This window comes from Numida meleagris, chromosome 5, assembly GCF_002078875.1.
Source record: "Numida meleagris isolate 19003 breed g44 Domestic line chromosome 5, NumMel1.0, whole genome shotgun sequence".
In the NCBI taxonomy this organism is placed as follows: Eukaryota; Metazoa; Chordata; class Aves; order Galliformes; family Numididae; genus Numida; species Numida meleagris.
This window is the reverse complement of record NC_034413.1, coordinates 6,599,844-6,618,369: the sequence shown is the minus strand read 5'-3', so window position 1 is coordinate 6,618,369 and position 18,526 is coordinate 6,599,844. Positions and strand designations below refer to the sequence as shown.

Sequence of the window (18,526 nt, the reverse complement as noted above, 5' to 3'; positions counted from 1 at the left end):
GGAAAAGAAAATGATTCAGTGGGGATCTTTCTTCATTATCACCCAGCCCAGAGAAGCGAACGCACAATGAGCAGAGGTCCACACGTATTGATTTTAGAGCCGAGGAAGCGTGTGCCTAACAGCTTTTTAAGTATCTCCATTTTCAGTTACTTCAACAAAATTACCAATGGGCAGCGTAACAAAGTGAAAGTTTTTGTAGGAAATCGCAGACTCAAAATGATCATTTAGGTTGTGAAACGTTTCTTTTCACTGAAAATAAAGGGCTTTTAAACGCAGCAGCGGAGTTACTGGCGCATTTAGCAGCGTTATCCTCACCAGACATTTCACGGACCATAATCTGTCTCTCTTTCAGGATGATAATCTTACACAATTTCGTTGTTCGGAGACTTTTAAAACTAAACAATACCTGCTCGTAACCAGCCCGAGAGAAAGGAGCAGACAGGCGGCCGACGGTTTTAAGCAAAGAAACAGCACAACCACCGCGCTCGCTGCAACGCCCCGAGGGCAGCAGCAGAACGCACACTAGCGCCGCAGCCCTCACAAAGCACCGCCCGCGGCCAGCCCCACCCCGCCCCGCCGCAGGTGCCCGGAACGGCGCCGCCCCTCAGGGCTTTTCCCGCCTCGGGGTAACTGCCAAGAGGGGCGGCCCCGCCAGTCTCGCGAGAGCAGCGGGCGCCGCCGTCTCCTAGCAGCGGCCCCGCGATGGAGGCTGATACCGACGGGCAACTGCGGCGGGAGGCGGCGGAGTACTACCGAAGCCACCGAGTGCCGCAGCGAATGGAGGAGGCGCTCAACGCGCTTTTCCCGCTGCGCCCCGCAGACCTCTACGGGGAGTTGGTACCGCGGGGCGGGGCGCAGTGAGCAGGCGCCCCCTCTGTGGGGCGGGGGCTGAGCGGCCGCTGCCTGTGGCGGGCGGGGCGGGTGGGTTGTGTCTGTGGAAGTGTTACAGTGTTTCCTGCCTCCGAGTGCATTGCCATCACCTGTGGGAAACGGAGCTGGCGCTCCTGCGGCTTTGCCGGATGTTTGGCCCCTGTATATTCCTCTTCCACGTTGCCGCGGGTGTTTCCTGGTTCCTCACGAGCTAAGCCATGCTTTTGCTCTGGTGACCGTCTGTCAAAAGGATGAAACTGGCAAGAAAGTCTGTAATAAGCCTCACGTGGCCACATAATTTTTTATTTAAAGCGACATTGGTGTTCATGAAATACAGATGAGCCGCAGCTCTGTTCTCACAGCCCATGATGTCAGTGCCACAAGCCCATTAAAGACCATGTTGGATAAATAATTAAGAGTGCTCTGCTGGCACCTCCGTCTAAAATCCCGGGTTTACCGTGGAGTCCTGACCTCTACACTTCATCAGTCTCCTGTCGTAACACTAGCACCTAGCAGAGTTCTGCATGTGTTTCTAAGGGTTATTCTTTTCTAGAATCTTTCCTCTCTCCTGACATTCCAGACAAAGAGACATGCATGTTTTCAAGATCTTATCCACACATAAAATAATTATGGTATATCAACTTGCTACACAGTGAGAACCTTCCTGTGTGAACCTTAGTGTAAGCAGATTGCATGAGTAGCACGTGAATAGCATGATTGTTTTTGTTATGTAGTGTAAATCCAATTAAGTTTTGGGTAAATGCCTATTTTCTAAGAGGCTGCGGAGGTTCTTGATGATACCCATCGCTAACTTTGCAAAATAAAACCTGTTATCTAACCTGGATGTGGTTTTGGACTTTCCAGACTTAGATTTCAGTTGGATCTGTTCCCTGGAATGATTCATAAGCAGATATTATAGACATAAACTGCAGTGTAACAGGAGTATGTTTGATATTGGGACATATAAATGGATTTGCTCAATGGTGGATATCATTCAAATTTGTTAAATGGAATAAAAACCTGTTTGCATAGAAACTGTCCTCTAATGAGTTCTTTCTCTTTCATTTAAGGCTAACTACTTCTCTAAATTTTCAAAAGCTCCAGTCATATGCAAACTGGCTGGAAGGAAAGTTCTTGATGGAGTTGGTCAACCAACATTAGAAGTGGAAATATACTGTACCATTAAAAACTATGAGAAGGTGTGAGCTACTTCTTCCTGATTTATTTATTTTATTTTATAAGACGCTGTCAGGGAGATGTACTATTTGACTCATATCCTAGTCAGTATTTTATTTTGCATATCCATTTTGTGAATGGATATGAATCCCTGGGGCTCACCAGTACAGTAAATAGTAAGGTTAAGGAAAACTGTAGTACAGTGCCCACGAAGTATTGGTGAAGGAACTTTTTTCTTTGGGCCAATGGGCTGATGTGGGTGATAGTTAAGTCAAAGACCTGCTGTTAAACATTGGCTCATTTCATTCTTGGTCCATAAAAAGGATAAAGAAATCCATAAAAACGTAAAGAAATTTATTATAGTTTCAAAGGTAATCACAGTATGTAAAGTTAATACTATTAGTGAAGGTAATTCTGTGATATTTGTACTTGATGCCTCTATTAAGTGAGTTTTGTTCATCCTTCTGTGGCACAGGAAGATAGGCTTAAATAAGGCAACATGCACGTGATCCTGAGCGATGCCATTAAACACGGTGATGAATCGTGGTACAACAGGCTAACAACAGCTGCAGTAAAAGATGTCATGACAAGAGTGTGATCTTTAGAATTATCCTGTTCTGATACACAAAATACATACGTAAAGCAGATCTCTCACAAGGTTTTTGCCTAAGTAATTATAATTTAGATTGAGAAACTTGAATGAGGTCTGTGAGTACTGAGGTGTAAGAGACCAGGAAGGAGGTGCTGGATAAAAAAAAAGATCCGTAAAGTGGAGCAAACAGATTTGCAGATGGGTACTTGTAGAGTCGATTAGGACACCTACTTCTTAATCTTTCAGAAGACATTTCCAAGTGAGAATTAGTGTTTTCAGTCTTGCTATATTATTTTGCAGAGGATTTGTTCTGCTGTAATTTCTTCTCATTATCAAATACCCGAGAAAGCTTTATCCGAAAGAACCGAAGCTGATGAGAAAGAAAGAAATGACTCCGTTACCACTGCTGTGGAATGGGTGAATGAATCACTAAACACAATGTTAAGAGACTTGAAGCCTACTGACCAGTGTGAAATTGATAAGATGCTTGGGTAAGCCTTGTATATAATTTCTACTCTTTTAAGCTACTGCAAACCAAATTATTCATTTGAAATACTATTAATTTATACTTTAAGTGAAAAGCATATACAATAATTGTTTACTAGTATTTTTGTATGTTTTTAGCTCAAGAAGCCCATTCAGATATATTGCACTGTATGATTTCCTGCTGATTCATAACTTTGATACGAAAATTGTGCCATTTTTAATAAGAATTCATGCCAATTAGATTTAGACTCACTGAGGTGAATCTAAATGTGATTTTAATGCATTGTTTACCTTACTGTATATAGCTGTGTATAGTCTGCCTGAATTGGGTGGCTATGACCATGTATGTATGCACTTTCTATTTCATGCATGCAGTTGAATTCAGCCACTCTGGGATTGCAAGCACCTGCCTGACAGTGTACAACCGACCTACTGAATTAGCAACTTTGAACAAGTTGTATGCCATGACGTTATGACAGGCTTACCATCGTGCTACCCATACAAAATAAATGGGCATCTTGTACACTGAGATTATCTTTAAGATTGTGTCTACACAGAGCTCACTTTCAAACCAGTGCAATCTGCAAATCATGTGCTGAGGACTGTTCTACTTGCTTGTGGTTCTTTTTGTTTATCCAGTGTTGCAGCTAACTGCCAAAGCCCAGTAATTTACTGACTTCTCCAGCTTCTCACAGTCATGGCAGAATCTCAAATAGACGCTCTTAATCCATCTCCAGCATGTTCTTTAGAGAGTATAGCGTGCCTACTTTGACATGCATGACAATATTTTGAGCCACTAATCTTTGTGCCTTCTCTCAGTGAATACTTTTCAAAAAAGGTAGAAGAAAAAAAAGAAATTGAAAAGGAGGAAGAAGAAGAAGACAACACTCCTTCCCTCACTTCTTGTGCTCCATCAGCAGTGGCACTCTCTGGGCAAAAAAAAGAAGCAAAAGCAGGTTTTTGCTGATTTCTTTGTAATATTTTCTGCAATACCAAAATTGACTAAGGTGCTAAAACACTTTCTGCAGTAATCTCAGAGACATTAAAGACTAGTGTCACGTGTTCGGAGAGTTAGGTTAGTCTGTCCTAAATCTTTCTGATCGCAGCAGTTTCTACTTCAGAAATGAGAGAGGAAAATACAGTTTTGTCATCATTCACTTGCGTTTATTGAACGGAGTTTCTGCCTTTGTTTTATGGTTGGCTTAGACAGGAGGTTATTACTCTTCAGAATGAGGAATAAGAATGGAGGAGGATGCAAATGAAGAATAAAAATGAAAATGATAAGGAAAGAAAAGAATCATAGAACTGAAAAGGAAAATGGAAATAGTTTGAATATAGAAGTTGAAAAGAATTGAAAGGGGAAGGGAGGAAGGGAAAATTGTGGCTAACACTGACAAAGGGAGGAAATAAAGGTGAGAAGTGAAGGAGAAAAAAGGAAGGGGATGAGATGGGAAAGACAGGCAGTGCAGGGTAAGAAGTAAAGAGACAATGGTACTGACGAAAAAATGGTGCAAGAGTAGAGAAACAGAACTGTATATGGAAAAAAGAAAAAAGAAAAAAAGGCACAACATGTTACCTCCAAGTGTACATTACCCTCAGAAAAAAAGATCTTCCTGTTGTCATTTGCTGGAAGGTCAGACCATTTTGGCAAATTATCATTTGCTTATCAGTTTGGTTCGAACTGTCATAAAATAGCAGTAAGACCTCCCAGTTCATATGTTCAACACGTGTGCAGTAAGTCCTCCTTTAACCTGAAATGGAACCTAACCATCTGCAGCTGTCAGTTTACCAGAGTGTCTCAGTTCTGGATTACTGATGTTCTGTGTGTGTAGCTCTTTACCCTCAACGTAAGAGGTATGAAAGTTGTGTATAGCCTGCAAGTGATGTTTGATCTAATCTGCATATCCACGGAAGGTCCTGCTGGGCCTATTTTGTTGCCTATCATAGTTGTATCCTGCAGTATTTAAATACTTTATTGAAAACTTCCACAGGGAAGGAAAATTCGTATGTCATTCTTATTAGGAACCAAAGCAGTTGCTCTGGTTGGTTCGCAAAAAAAGTACCCAATGCATATGATTTCAGTTTCACATAGGTGCTTGCTGTACCTGTTAGCAGGGTAGGTAATAACAGTGGGAACTGCTGGGCTTCAAGCATTTTGACAAAAGTTATTCCACTGTGTCTGAAAGGGAAATAAGTTCCTTTGAAAATTTTAACACGATTTTAACAAGTCTGTGTGTGTGGAATATTTAAAAGACGTGTTCTTTTGTTGGAAAATCCAACTGTAATAGGCCTGCAATTTTTTTCATGCTCATTATTAGAAGACATCAAGTATGTGTACTCCCAACCAGCTTATAATGTAACATTCCATGTCGTTTGTGCAAAAGCTGAGCATATCAGGAGACCAATAAACAGCACCGAAAACCTGAAAAATGATCTGACAATACTCTGTGTAAACATACAGTGATTTCAATGGCTGAAAGCAATGGATTTGAAACACATTTGAAATCAGAGTGAGGACAGGTACTTACTTATTTGTAAGGTCATTTAACATACAACAAATTACAGGATTAAATTAAAAAACTGATATATATTTTTTTTTTGGTAATACATTGAGTACACTACTGAAATGTAAATATTGTACTTGCTTGCATAACCCTGGTACATAACTACATGCTTTAAAGCAGTAAAATAGTTAGCTACTATTCTCTGTCTTGCAGGGAAGAAGCCAAGTACAGAGAGAACAATCCCACCTGCAGAACCCAGTGAATCAGTGCTCTGTGGCAGCTTAGCCATTGGGGCAACGTCACTTGCTGTAGCTAGGGCTGGTGCCTCTATTAATCGTATCCCATTGTACTCACATATTGCACTGCTGAAACGTAATCAGGTACATGTGACTTCTGCCATTTTGTTTATTCTAATTACCACAATTGTGAAGTTGGGAATCTCTCATGAAACTGGAATTAAATAGACCTCATAAAATGCTTTCTTAAAACAATTGCCAGTAGTGGGCTTTGAACTAGCCCTGTGCCATAATTAAAAGATACATTAAAGATTCTCTTTTTAACACAATTTTTTTCCCATGCCACTCCCAACTACAGGATTCACCTAAAGAAATGACTCTGCCACTTCCAATGGTTACTCTGTTGAGCTGTGAAAAATGTTCAGCTGCAAAACTAAAATTAGTGAAAGAAGTTATGCTCATACCACCCATTCAGTTATCGCTCAAGCAGGTATTGTTTTGTTGGGGTTTTTTTTATTACTAATATAGTCTATTTTTAAAATTTATTCTATACATTTCATATATATGTGAGTACATAGATCTTTTGAATAGAAACCTTAGAAAGTACATTTTTCATTTTTTGTTTCCTTGTAAGGCCCAAGTTTTAACATTTTTAAAATGTATATATGTGTTAGTATACCAGAAAAAAAAAATCAGTGCATTAAAGAAAATACAGAAATCTCTTATAAAACAGTAACACTTGAGTTTTTTCAAAAATGTGACTTTACATTACTAGATTATAAATAGTATTGGTTATTTGTAGCACGTACAAAACAAAAAAAAAACCTCAACAAATTCACAGCCGAGTATAAAATCTTCGAGAACAAATTGCTTTAAAAATGAAATTGTGAAGATAGAAGGGAATACAAAGCAGAACAAAATCTATTCAAGGGGCAGGAAGGATGGATGAGACAGACTGGGTCGACACCCTCTTTTTGTTTAGCCATATGCTGCATTAAAGAATGTATCTGCACAAGATGCCTACATTAGGGCTGTGGTTTCTATTTTGTGTGCTGGTGACCTGAACAAATAGCTGAGTTCGCTTCTCTTTCTTTTTGCTTTTCCTTTAACTTTTCAGCATTGTCACACAGAGCTCATAATAAGGTTACCAATTCTGTACTTCTCAAAGACTTCATTCCTCGTAGTGCTCCAGGGAAAGGAGCGAGCTGTTTGCTGCAGTGCAGTAAGCACAGCAGTTCCTCCTGCCTTGATATGTTGGCAGCTGTGACTGACTTCTGCCCCCTTCAGTTTTTCAGTTTTCCTTTACAGGCACAGATAAAGGAAACGTGAAATGTGATTTACCAAGTTAGCATTAAACTTTTCCTAACTCAGCCAAAAACAGTCTTGTGTTAAAAGCAATGGAGACATTTTACTGGAGTGTTTCTCCGTTCCCCAGTTTTAGAACCAATGACAGCAATTCTTTCCCCACTTTCTGGAAACGTCAGTTTTCAGTTAGGTGGTCTTACAGAAAATCACAATTGTGGACACTCCCACTCCTCGGATATTAGGCAGACCAAGATGTTGCGTACTCATTTTGTCTGGGAAAGGTTCTTTTTGGGGAAGAGGCCTTTTTTTTTTTGCCATCTTGTTAAATGGCATAATCAAATATTTCTGTTTGTTCCACTGCTACCAACCCTTTAGCTCTGGACACTTGCAGGAGGGAGGCTGTGTTTAGGAAGTCTATAATATATATGTTTATAGAGACTTTATTTCAGGTCTGTGTTTAGAAGTGCTCTGATTCAAGCAGTTAGAATGAAGTAATTTATCTTTCTTTTGAAGAATGATGTTGTTTAATTTCAGGGCATAGAAAGAGCTCTGGACATTCAAAAAGAAATGATGAGACTGCTGGAGCCTGCAGGGAAAGCGGTACCATAAAAATGTGTTATTAATGTGACGTACTTCATTTGGCCCTTCTCTTACTATTTAACCTTAAACATAGGATATTTCACGTGTTATCACATTTAGTCTTATTTCACAGAATAGGTGTGACTCTCTGACAGATGAATAAAATATTGGGCATTTGGTGATATTACATTAATGAAGACAGAATAAAACATTGTTCTAGGTACAGGAAGACTTTTCTATTTCATTAGTATATCAGGAAAAGTCTGCTAGGAAAGGATACTGTCACAGTGAGCATACACTGTATGTTTCTGATTCTGCTAAGTCTCACACCAACAAATCCTGTATTGTTCAAAGTGTTAGTACTGCAGTAGTTTATCAAGCTCAGTATTTGCATACACTTTTTGCAAAGTTGTTAGGTTTCCCCTAATATAGAGTCTAGATTCTCATTTCTTAGAACCCCGGTACTGATGATAGGCAAGGTGGGAATGTTTCAAAAAACAGATGATGTTTGGGGTGATGCCTACATAGAAATAAATATTTGAAATGAGCTACCACCACAAAATGAGTTAATTGCTTATAGCTTCCTTGTCTTTCAGATCATTTCCTAAATGAAACATATGCAATCTCTTTAGACCAAAATTTGATCAATGCATTTTTATTTTTTTTTAATCTGAGCTCTCTGTCATTTTTGGACCTTTACGTGGCATTGTTTCATTGTTTCTGTCTTCCTTCAATCCCAGCAGCCGAGTCCCCAACTAGCAGACAGTAAGAAAGGCAGAGCACGTCAGAAAGAGAAGAAAGATTCGGTAAGAAAAGAGATTTTAATTTTAAATCGTCAGCAAGATATTAACAACAGCAGGGAACTAAAATGTTCTTAAGAAATGAAACATAAATCTGTGTTACTAACTTGGAAAGGTCAGCGCAAGACTTTTAGATACTCCAAACCCCTATTTGACATAATAATTTGGATTCTTCTGACGATACCTTCCCCTCCTGCAGAACAGTAACAGAAAGAGGGAATAATTCCAGAACCTGGGCATTTTTTCTTATATAGAAAACCTATCAAGTCATCCAGCAGAGCATTTTGTAGGCCTGTAGCACTAGCAGCGTACATGTGCCTCTGATCTTCTAAGCCCGGGACTGTTACCTTTAAGACTTGCGTATCGTGCTGCTTCCTAAGCACTGGAAACGAAACTCCCCTCTTAGTCATGCTGCACTGAATTCCCAGTTCCTGCTTGAGGTTATAGATAATGGCAGATAAGAAAAAGCAGCTAAAGGGCAGCACTCAATAGTGGCGGGGCGTTATTTTATATGACACAAATGATCTTTTGTTGTTTTGCTGTTTCCTTATTCCCACTTCAAAATCTGCAGATAATAAATGAGTTTTCAAACTAGCGGGATGGAAATGCCGTGCTGGCTTTGTGTTCCATGGTGAGATGATTAAAATATTATCAGATAAGAACTCTTGCTTTTGTGGAGTATACAAAAGACAGGATGAGAAAAAGTTTTCATATTTGGTAAAACCTCATTCATTGAGAACTGTCCTTAAAGTTGCTAACCCTGTTTTTGAGAACGGATTTATGTGTTGATGATTGAAGGCAGGCTGTAATGACGGTGAATATAGAAGCTTTATATATTTGTATGTAAATTGATTATTTTTGTTTTACTTTCAGCCACCAGCCTTAAAAAGAGTATCACACTTAGGTTGCCTAATAACAGGATGTGATAATCTAGAACAACCTCTACTCCTAATGCAAACAGCTTGCAACAATATAGGTCTGGAGCTGGGAACAGATATGTATCTAGCAATTAATTGTGCTGCTCATGAATTAATGGACTACGTAAGTTACTTCTGCTGTTTATTAAAATAGTTATTTGTTAACACTTTACTATTGTAATGCAAACCCGCCCAGAATCTTTCGATTTTGTTTTCCACAAGCAAAGATGTATCTGCATTTATAAATTGTGTTTGAATCAGTGCTATAAGTGCAGCAGATACGCTATTGGATTGCATGCGTAAGGGGCAAGCCATGCAGACATCCTTTTTGTTGCCCAGTGCAGCGGGAGCTGTGAGAATGCTGGCATGTATTCCTCCTCTGCAGCTGCAGCAGCATACTGATGCACCTCGTGTGGAATAAGGCTCAGTGCAGCAAGGCAGGCTCTCATTGTGCCTTGCATCCTGCCTGCAAAAATCTCTGCTACTTTTACGGTTTCACTTTTATCATTCAAACTGCACAAGCCAGCCTGAGCCAGCCACATTTCTTCCTTTTCTCTGCTTGTTTATTTAGTAAGGTGTTTCAGATGAGTCTGCGTCAAGGGTGGCAAACTTGTGACGGGCAGGCACCAACTGCCTCAGTTCAGCAAAGCAGCTTCCTCTCACGTAACATCTCAGACAGTTTGGAATTAGATTAGTAGGCAAATACTGTTTTGTTCATTTCACCACGAGGAGTAAATTAAGTAATTATCTCAATTTAAATTCATCTTGTATCTATCTTGTTTTTAAAGATGAAGAGCAAGAAATGATTTATGCAGATATACTTCTGTAATCCCTTTGATGCCCATTTCTCCATTTTGTTACACTACGTCTGCTCCTTTATTGAAGTCCCTTGACCTTTTTGTATATTTTTACTACGGTACTGCGTACCTGGTAATATTTGTCTCGCTGCATATATCAGCATTCATTTACAACGATTATAGTTCAAGTTTCTTATTTGATGAAGCTTATTCATCTCCAGCTGAAGCCTTAACGTTCTAACTCCTTGTTCCGAGATCAATCCGGTTTTTCTCTGAGCAGAAAAAGAACCTTGCTGGTCTCTTTGATTTGGTATTTCATGACAGTTTGTCTGTCTGGGCATACTGTACCGACAAGCTGCCTATCAGTGCAGGATCTGTTGTGAAAACAGTTGCTTTCCTGACAATTTCTGATGAGCAACATCTGAAAGAATTATTAATAGTTCTGTTCTTTAACTGCTACAGTCAATGCAGCAGTGTTTCCTTTCTGGCACAAACTGATAGTGTACTCTTAATCCCTTAATAATCCTTCTACTCGTGTGTTACGCTTTATGTTTTCCATGAAGATGGGACTAGTTTGAAACCAGCTTTTTTTGGTGGTGGTGGGTTGGTTGTTCTGTGTGTGTGTGGGGGGGGGGTGTAGGGGGGGTTGTTTGTTTTGGTTCTGTGTGTTGGTTTTTTTTCTAAGGGGGGAGTTGTTTGTTTGGGGTTTTTTTTTCCCCGTGTTTTTGTTTGGCTGATCATTTTTTTTCTCTTTTTCTTTTTTAGTTGTTTGTTTGTTTGAAATGGGAAAGCAGCAAGGACAGGCAGCATCTCATTTTTGAGTACAGAGAGTGTGCTCCTTTTCTCAGTGCAACATTTTCCTAATGCAAATAACAACTAAGAATTAACATTTTTTTTTTGGAAGTGAAAAGAGATTTTTCATGCAAGATTGAATAAAAATGTCAAATATTGATAACTTGATGACAAAGTTGTGTAAAACTGACAGAGTTGCCTAGGAAATGCTGAAAGAGATCTCCCTTGTTTGGGGAACAGTATATTTGGCACGAGCTTACTGTTACTTCAGGCAGAGATTTCCATAATAATGATCGAATAGACATAGAATAAAGCAGGCAGAAGAAGAACACACAATCCAGTGCCTTAACGGAGATCCTAGAGTCACAAGACCCGTGTGCTTAGCACTGTGTTTTTTAAAGAATTCTTCTATTACTTTTCACTGTACTTTCTAGGTTAAAGGAAAATATGAAATACTTACAGGAACATTCAAAAGTCCTGATGAAATGGTCGACGTGTACGTGGAACTGGTTAATAAATTTCCTTCTATTATTGCCTTGGTAGATCCCTTAAGGAAAGAGGTAAGAGTTTGTGTGAAAGCACTGAACACATCACGCTTTTACAGAACAAACCAAATATGAAGCTTCTGTTTTCAGAGTGTTTAGGCACAGAAATACCACTATAAAAAAGGCAAGTATTAATTCATTTGCATGTCTTTAATTGACTCTAATTCAAAATTTTTTATATGCTTGAGCTAATTCCTGATAGAAAATAATTCTGGCGTGAACTGAATATGGATAGTACAAGTATTTTAGAGGATTATGAGAAAATGCTAATTCTTCCTCATTCTACTTTCTAAAGCACTGTCATACTTATTACATTTTCCTTCTTATGTAACCAAATAATTCAAATTGTATTATAAAAACAAACTATAAAATTCACGTGATATATAAATGATATTATGTGGAAGAAGCTAAAAAATTCTGCATAGCTATAGAGCTGTACATTCCTTAGAACCATTCAAACACTCACATAGCTGCTCTTCTTTAAGAGTGAGATGAATACTCAAAGCCAGAACAAATCTGTAACTGGCTGCATTGCTCAGCAGAATTCTTAAAGTGCATTTTATCACTGTAATCAGTGTTAGAGGAGATAACTGAGTGTGGGCAACAGATTAAAACAATAAAGTACGATACTCTGAAGCGTTCTAGCAAGTTATAGGTGGGTGAAAGAGATGGCATAACCTCAAAGATTAGCATTTATGCATATCATTCAGTTTCCACGTATTACCAAAAAGATACAAATTTTATTGTAGCAGAAGATTCTAAAGTTGCACAACTTAATATAAACTTTTCTTTCTGTGGAATTTTGACTTTATTTTAAAATAAATATGTCTTTTGTTTTCATGGAAAAAAAAAAAAAAAAAGATGAACATGAATGAAGGGGGAACTCAAGTGTCTTTGTGAATCTGCCAAGGGCCTGAGTTGGTAACTCTGTAATAGCTGAACTGCAAACTTGAGTTCTTAGCTGAAACTCCAAAAGCTTGCTTTTCGGATACCTGTGTGTATTGTGACCTCGCTCTCGTTAGCCTTGCTCTCCTGCACTGCTTCAGCTGATCCCCATATTCCAAAACACTCGGCTGTTCCCCGCTGCTGCTGGGGCTGCAGACCTCCTTGCAAATTCTTATGAGGAAAGATAGTGGTAACAGGAAAACATGCAGAAGGATTGCCACGGACAGTACTGTAAGGGAAAATGCCTGTCCTCCTCCCTCTGCAACCAATCTATGGTGCTAACCCAAGCCACATCTTTGCCACAGATAATGAGGTCCCTGAGGATGAGCCGTGGCACCAACTCAACAATCCCTCGGCAGACAGCAGAGCACTTCAGTGGTTAAGTTTAAACATTGGACCATGCATCAGATCTTCATTTTCAGTTCCTTACGGGCACGACAGCTTTATGGGAATAGACTCTTGTGCATATTTCAAGTACATAGCTGCACGTTTCAATGTGATCCACAGACCAAGAATTATTAGTTTCAGAATTATTAACCTGAAATTGTACATGATTTTAATGTGAGAACCTTGCACTCTGTGGACACAAAGAAAACAAACGTATTTTTAAATTTCTTGTTTCAAATGATTTATATATTCCTACCCTCTGTTTATCTTTAAATCTCAGCACCAGCTGGGCAGTGCATTCAAATCAAGAAACAAAGAGCCTAAAAAATTGCAGCTTTGCTGGCAAGAGTGTGTTGTGTTCCACAGTTCCCTATGGGTCAGTCTTGTAGCTCTGCTCATCCTCTCCTGATATACTTCACTGAGTCTGTGGCTGCCTCCTGTCTCATTACTTTATATTCAAACAAATACAATGACACTTAAAATAAGAACACAAGAAAGAGTCCTCTAAATAAAACAATAGAAAATTGCTTTATCATCCATTTAAATTAAATACAACGCACGAAAGGAAATTAAAATAGGAAAGCCCTACAGTTAATGCAATTTGAAGTATTTTAAACGGTCCTGCTGTGCAACTAGCTTTAATTCCGGGTACAATTTTTTGTTTTCTAGCAAAATCTTAAAATCTAAGCGAAATTGGTATATTTTTTATAGAGAGAAAGATTCAAAATTTAAATTACATGTTTTTATAGAGAGTAGGATGAAATCCAAACAAAACCTTCACAGTTTTAAATTTTGCCTCCTCAGCTAGAGTTTTCATTCCGTTTGGTGACTTAAACTTCAGGTGGTTGCTTGCTTGTTTATGCAGGACAGACAGCAATGGAATAACGTGTGCTGTGCCCTTGGCTCCAAATGTTACCTGATTGCTGAAGATGCTGCCACAAATACTTCCAAAATTAAAGCAGACCAGAACACAAACATACCGATGTGCAGCGGTATTGTCCTGAAATATGTTAATCAAACCAAGGTATCAGACCTCGTAGAACTGAGCGGACTTCTAGATGGTGAGTAGAGAGGTGAAAAGCCTTGCTTTCAAGCCCTACAAGTCCATAAATAGTGTTGCTACAGCTATAAATATTACATCTTTTTATTTAATCATCACCACTTCTCATGTAGAAAGCGTTTGTCAGAAGAAACTAAGTCACGTCCTGTTCACAAATCTCTTATTCAGGAGCCTAAAACAGGACGCAGGCTTCAACTGTAGCAAGTGAATACGGTGTGGGTGCTTTGAATGTGGCTGCCCTTTGACACTGCAGATCAGAGTCATGCAGTTCATGTCAGAATTAAAATGAAACACGTGATACAGTTGAGGAATTTGAATTTTGATTAATAAAACAAGTCCAAAACGTTTAAAAGTGCAGTTTACGTATTACTGAGCCTTTATAGTAAAAGCACTAGAAACTTGTGCAGTTTCTAACGTAAGATTTCTTTGTACCATTTTTTTTTGTTCTATTCATCTTTATCCCCAAGAAATAGATGGACACATTTTATATAATTTCCTTCTCCTTATCCCTTCAAAAATTCCAGAATCGCTGTATCAAAGTGAGTAAACTGCAACTTAAACATTTCATTCAGGCGTGAGGGTAAACTCCTTTTCACAGCGAAGAAAAATCATTACTGTAGGAAAAAGCATGTTTAAAGAAACAGAACAGCCTCCTGGCATGTACAACACGTTACCAGCCACACCAGCTAGAGGTAAGGAGGATAGGATGGCAGAGATTCCCTTATCCGTGCTGAAAATAAAAGCAGTTGTACTGTTAATGCCGTAACTGTAGCAAACCAGTAGAGTTTACATTTTTATGAAATGAGCTTCATTTAATCTTAGCCCAATGGAAAAAATGAATGAAAAACGTAAACAATTTCTCAGTCGAATTTATAAAATCTATACTAATGAAGGTTGTACACCGCCGTTATATATAGGTCAAAGACATATTACCATATTAGGAAGTCCAGATGGAGAATCTTCTGATGATAGCCTTGTGGACCTGGTAAGTACTGAAAGCTATTCAATTGCAGAATTGCCAAAACACTGCTTTTAACATGAATTATTTTTAAGGAGAAAGCCTGTTTCTGTGTGAGAAAGAAACATTTTACAAAATGGTCTTTTTCTAGAGCTGTTTTTTCCCCCACAGAGAGTTAATCGTTGAGCCTAAAGAGAAGACGCGGGAAATTTGCCAAAGCAGGGAGTATATTCACGAGGGTACATGATCTGTTTGGTTGCATTAGTTTATAAAGAAGTGAGTTACTTAAAACATTTCTGAATGGTAATAATATTGCATATAAAATTTTTAAGCAGCGATATATTTGGTCTTTTTGTATTAAAGCTGCCTTTGCAAATAAAATTTCACTTTGTATGCCAGTGAAAATTATTGTTTGCATCCAGCGAATCTCTCATCGGGAGATTGTATTTCTATTTAAAGGAGGTTTATTATCCGTAAAAAGATAAGAAAATTGTTAAGTTGGAAGTAGGGTACCACGTATAATTATTGCCAATGACTTCACTTCCCAAACCAAACAGGTTTCAAACACGCGCTTTCTCGTTTTAAGGCTGTTGGACTGGGTGCCAGGTTTGTCAAGTTGGGAGGTCTTTCCCGCGGAGAAAGGGTGACCAAATACAACCGCCTTCTTGCTATAGAGGAAGAACTGGCCAAGAATAGAACGCTACGTATGAGCTTCTTTCTTACTTTGTTTTCAGCTTGCAATGAATACGGGAACAAAGATTGGAGGGAGAATGATTGAAACTGCACCACAGGAGGGAAGCGAAATCAAAAGACTATAAATAAGGGCTGACAAAAAAAACCTAGGATAGCACTTGCCACAATGTATATTGTTGTCCTAATGGATTATCTGTTTACTGAATGTTAAAATAGACCCCTTCTTGAGGAGTAGTCTACATTAAGCCTTTTTCCAGAATTAATTGGTAGGAGTCTTGAAGCCCAGGGTGCAAAAGGAACAAAACAAAAACCATGCATGTAACACTCCGAAAAGCTGCCAAAATGGAATTTTAGGCCAAATACCCCACACTTCCCTTAAGCCCCTAAACATATATTGCTAACAAAACTTCATTTCACCATCCTTTTGTGCGTTATACGTCCAGCAAAATGTGTTTGGAAAGCAACAATTGCATGGGTAAGCAATAAAACCTGAGAAAAATCAAAGTTGAGGATGTGCATTCAGCCTTAGCCACTTGTATGCATCTGCCTGCATTTCATGATCTGCATCTTCTTTTTACACCATTTTATGCAGTAAAATACGTAACTGTTCGTTAGAGCCACTTCTCACTTGCTCAGGTATCAGTCAGCACAGGATAAAGGCACACAGGCTTGGGGGATGGGGCTGCAGTGACAAGGGGAGGCAGAAAGGAAGGAAGGACTTTGCACAAATTTGTTATGGCTAAGGAAAGGAAAGTGAAAGAGAATTAAGTCATTTGATCTTGTTTCCATTATTGTTATTACTGTTTTCTTTCTGTTCTATCTATGGAATAGCGACGTTTGACGAGGAGAACAAGGTGTTTTTAAAGAAATTACTGAAAATATTGCAAGTTGGGGAAATCTCACACTTGCTCACACACAGTCATCGTAAAAAAAAAAAAAAAAACAGAAACGTACACAGATTTGTTTTGATGAGTTTCACAGAATGTGTTTTCAAAACCAAGTCATAATAATTACGAAGAACGATGACCTTTCACTGCCTTAGCAATATTAATACATGCCCTATTCAAATGGACCTAGTCTATACAAAAGAGCTCGAGTTTGACATGTTTAAAACTATATCTCATAAAATGAAATAGCAACAATTCCTGAAGCCGTTAATCACTTGGCAGAAATGAAATCCAGTAATTAAATCAACAGCAGGGAAATACGGAGATAGCGTGTCTGAGCTGCATACCAAACTCTTCATTTGGCTGGGCTGCAAGCTACAAAATACACCGAGGGCTGAGCATGGAGGTCTCTGTAAATGGTTCGTGGGTGGAAGGTGACATTGACCCATCAGGAGTCCCCCCAGGACTGAGTGAACGGGGCACACAGCTGGGCCCAGGAGCACTGCAGCTACACGGAGCCGGGCTCTGCCCGCTGCCTTCCTGCCTCGCTGTGGGGCTGTGCCATTGCACACAGCTCTCCATCCAAGTGCAGCCCCAATGCTGATGCTGCGTTTCAGCCCCCGGGTGCACCTGAAAGGCAGATGAGAACTGCTTGTAAGATGAAGTCATGGATTGGTCAACCCTTTGCTAGAAACTGACAGAGAAATGGGACCTGTTCAGTGAATGGGCAGGCTTTGTATGCATGGCAAAAAAAAAAATTCAGTGGTGAGTGTGACGTGATTGAGGAAAAATAGCAGTGAGGAGAGAGGTTAAATGTCAGGAGCAACATCTGAACCTGGGCTTACAGAGAGTTGTTAGAGGCTGGGGTTGAGAAGGAAGGAGGAACAGGCAGCCAATGGGAACCTCTGCGAGAACACCAGTGCAGAGGAAGATGGATGCTCAAAGAAAGGGCAGCAAGGGCGAGGGTAGTGAGCAACAGGTGAGGTGGTGTATGAAGAAAGAAGTGCAAAAAGCATCCCAGCTCAGGCTGCAGTGAATCAGAGAAGGGTTTGAGGTGAAAGGCACCTGACAGCTCGTCCAGTTCCAGCCCTGCTGCGGGCAGGGACACCTCCACCTTCCTGCGCCGCGTCCTAACCCTGTCACCAAAGTGCAGGAGCGCCGCTCCTTTGGTTCTTAGGACCAAACCCTTCATGATGTTTAAAGACTGATGTAAGCATTATCTAGAAGTTTCAAAAGAAAGTCTGAGTGCATCGGAGAACATTTCAAGAAACCGATTTCAGCAAAGATGAGACTTCTTTTTCCTCTTCTATTGCAGGGTATGATGCAAATTTTGAATTTACTGATTTTGCTGAAGAATCGCAGCCAGAAAAACAAGGGCCTGAAGTCCCTGCTCCCCCCCAGCAGGATTCAGCGCCTGCACAGCTCTCTGTGCCAGCCCTGCAGGGTCACAGCGCGCCCGCTCAGCTCCCGGAGAGCAGCACGCTGACCTAGGTTGCCCAAAATAACTTTCAGGTAAATTTCTAAAAGCTATTTTTGGTAAGGAACCCGTACGCTGACTGTTCTTTAATCCATTTATTTTCCAGCAGCTCAGCTAAAATTTTTTAAAAGCATTCAAATATTCATTTCTTTCCCCAGGAGACCACTGCTTTCAGCTGCAACCAAGTTAACTGAACGCGGACTGCAGTTTGAAAACACCGCAAAACTCTACGCCGTATTTACAAACTGACAAAACAAATACCTCTGTGTTAACTTCAAAACTCAATGTTTGTTTTGAGAAAGTAGAGATCTCTCTCCACACAAAGAGCAAGCTATTGACAAACAGTAAAAAAAAAAAAAAACATTTTACAAAAAACAAAGGCCTTGACTGTTACGCTGCTCCATCCCCCCCCCCCGCACAACCCTCAATGCTGCTCTTAGATCTGGCCTACAAGGGAAATGCTGCTCCAGTTCTAGCAAGCTATCAATACAAGTGCATGAGTGCAAACTCCAAATGTAGG

The 18,526-nt window shown here is 39.7% G+C and overlaps 1 protein-coding gene across 8 annotated transcripts; it reads left to right on the top strand.

The window, feature by feature from the left end:
- Positions 634–18,368, top strand: ENO4 (enolase family member 4). 8 transcript variants are annotated; one of them, XM_021398305.1, is made up of 15 exons: positions 634–837; positions 1,941–2,069; positions 2,939–3,129; positions 3,944–4,080; positions 5,842–6,008; positions 6,223–6,354; positions 7,704–7,769; positions 8,492–8,554; positions 9,422–9,589; positions 11,489–11,614; positions 13,797–13,992; positions 14,909–14,976; positions 15,536–15,653; positions 17,845–18,041; positions 18,165–18,368. In XM_021398305.1, the coding sequence occupies exons 1-14, from the start codon at positions 703–705 to the stop codon at positions 18,018–18,020; spliced, it is 1,872 nt and encodes a 623-aa protein (XP_021253980.1). In that variant the 5' UTR covers positions 634–702; the 3' UTR covers positions 18,021–18,041; positions 18,165–18,368. The 8 variants fall into 8 exon arrangements, 7 of the variants coding, with proteins under 7 accessions (XP_021253980.1, XP_021253979.1, XP_021253982.1 ...); XM_021398304.1 differs by having other exon boundaries at positions 8,489–8,554; XM_021398307.1 differs by lacking the exon at positions 7,704–7,769.

Coding starts and splice junctions, on each gene's coding strand:
- ENO4 (XM_021398304.1), top strand. CDS start 703: ATGGAGGCTGATACCGACGGGCAACTGCGGCGGGAGGCGGCGGAGTAC. Junction 4,081..5,841: donor AAAAAAAGAAGCAAAAGCAG/GTTTTTGCTGAT, acceptor TCTGTCTTGCAG/GGAAGAAGCCAAGTACAGAG. Junction 14,977..15,535: donor ATGATAGCCTTGTGGACCTG/GTAAGTACTGAA, acceptor TCTCGTTTTAAG/GCTGTTGGACTGGGTGCCAG.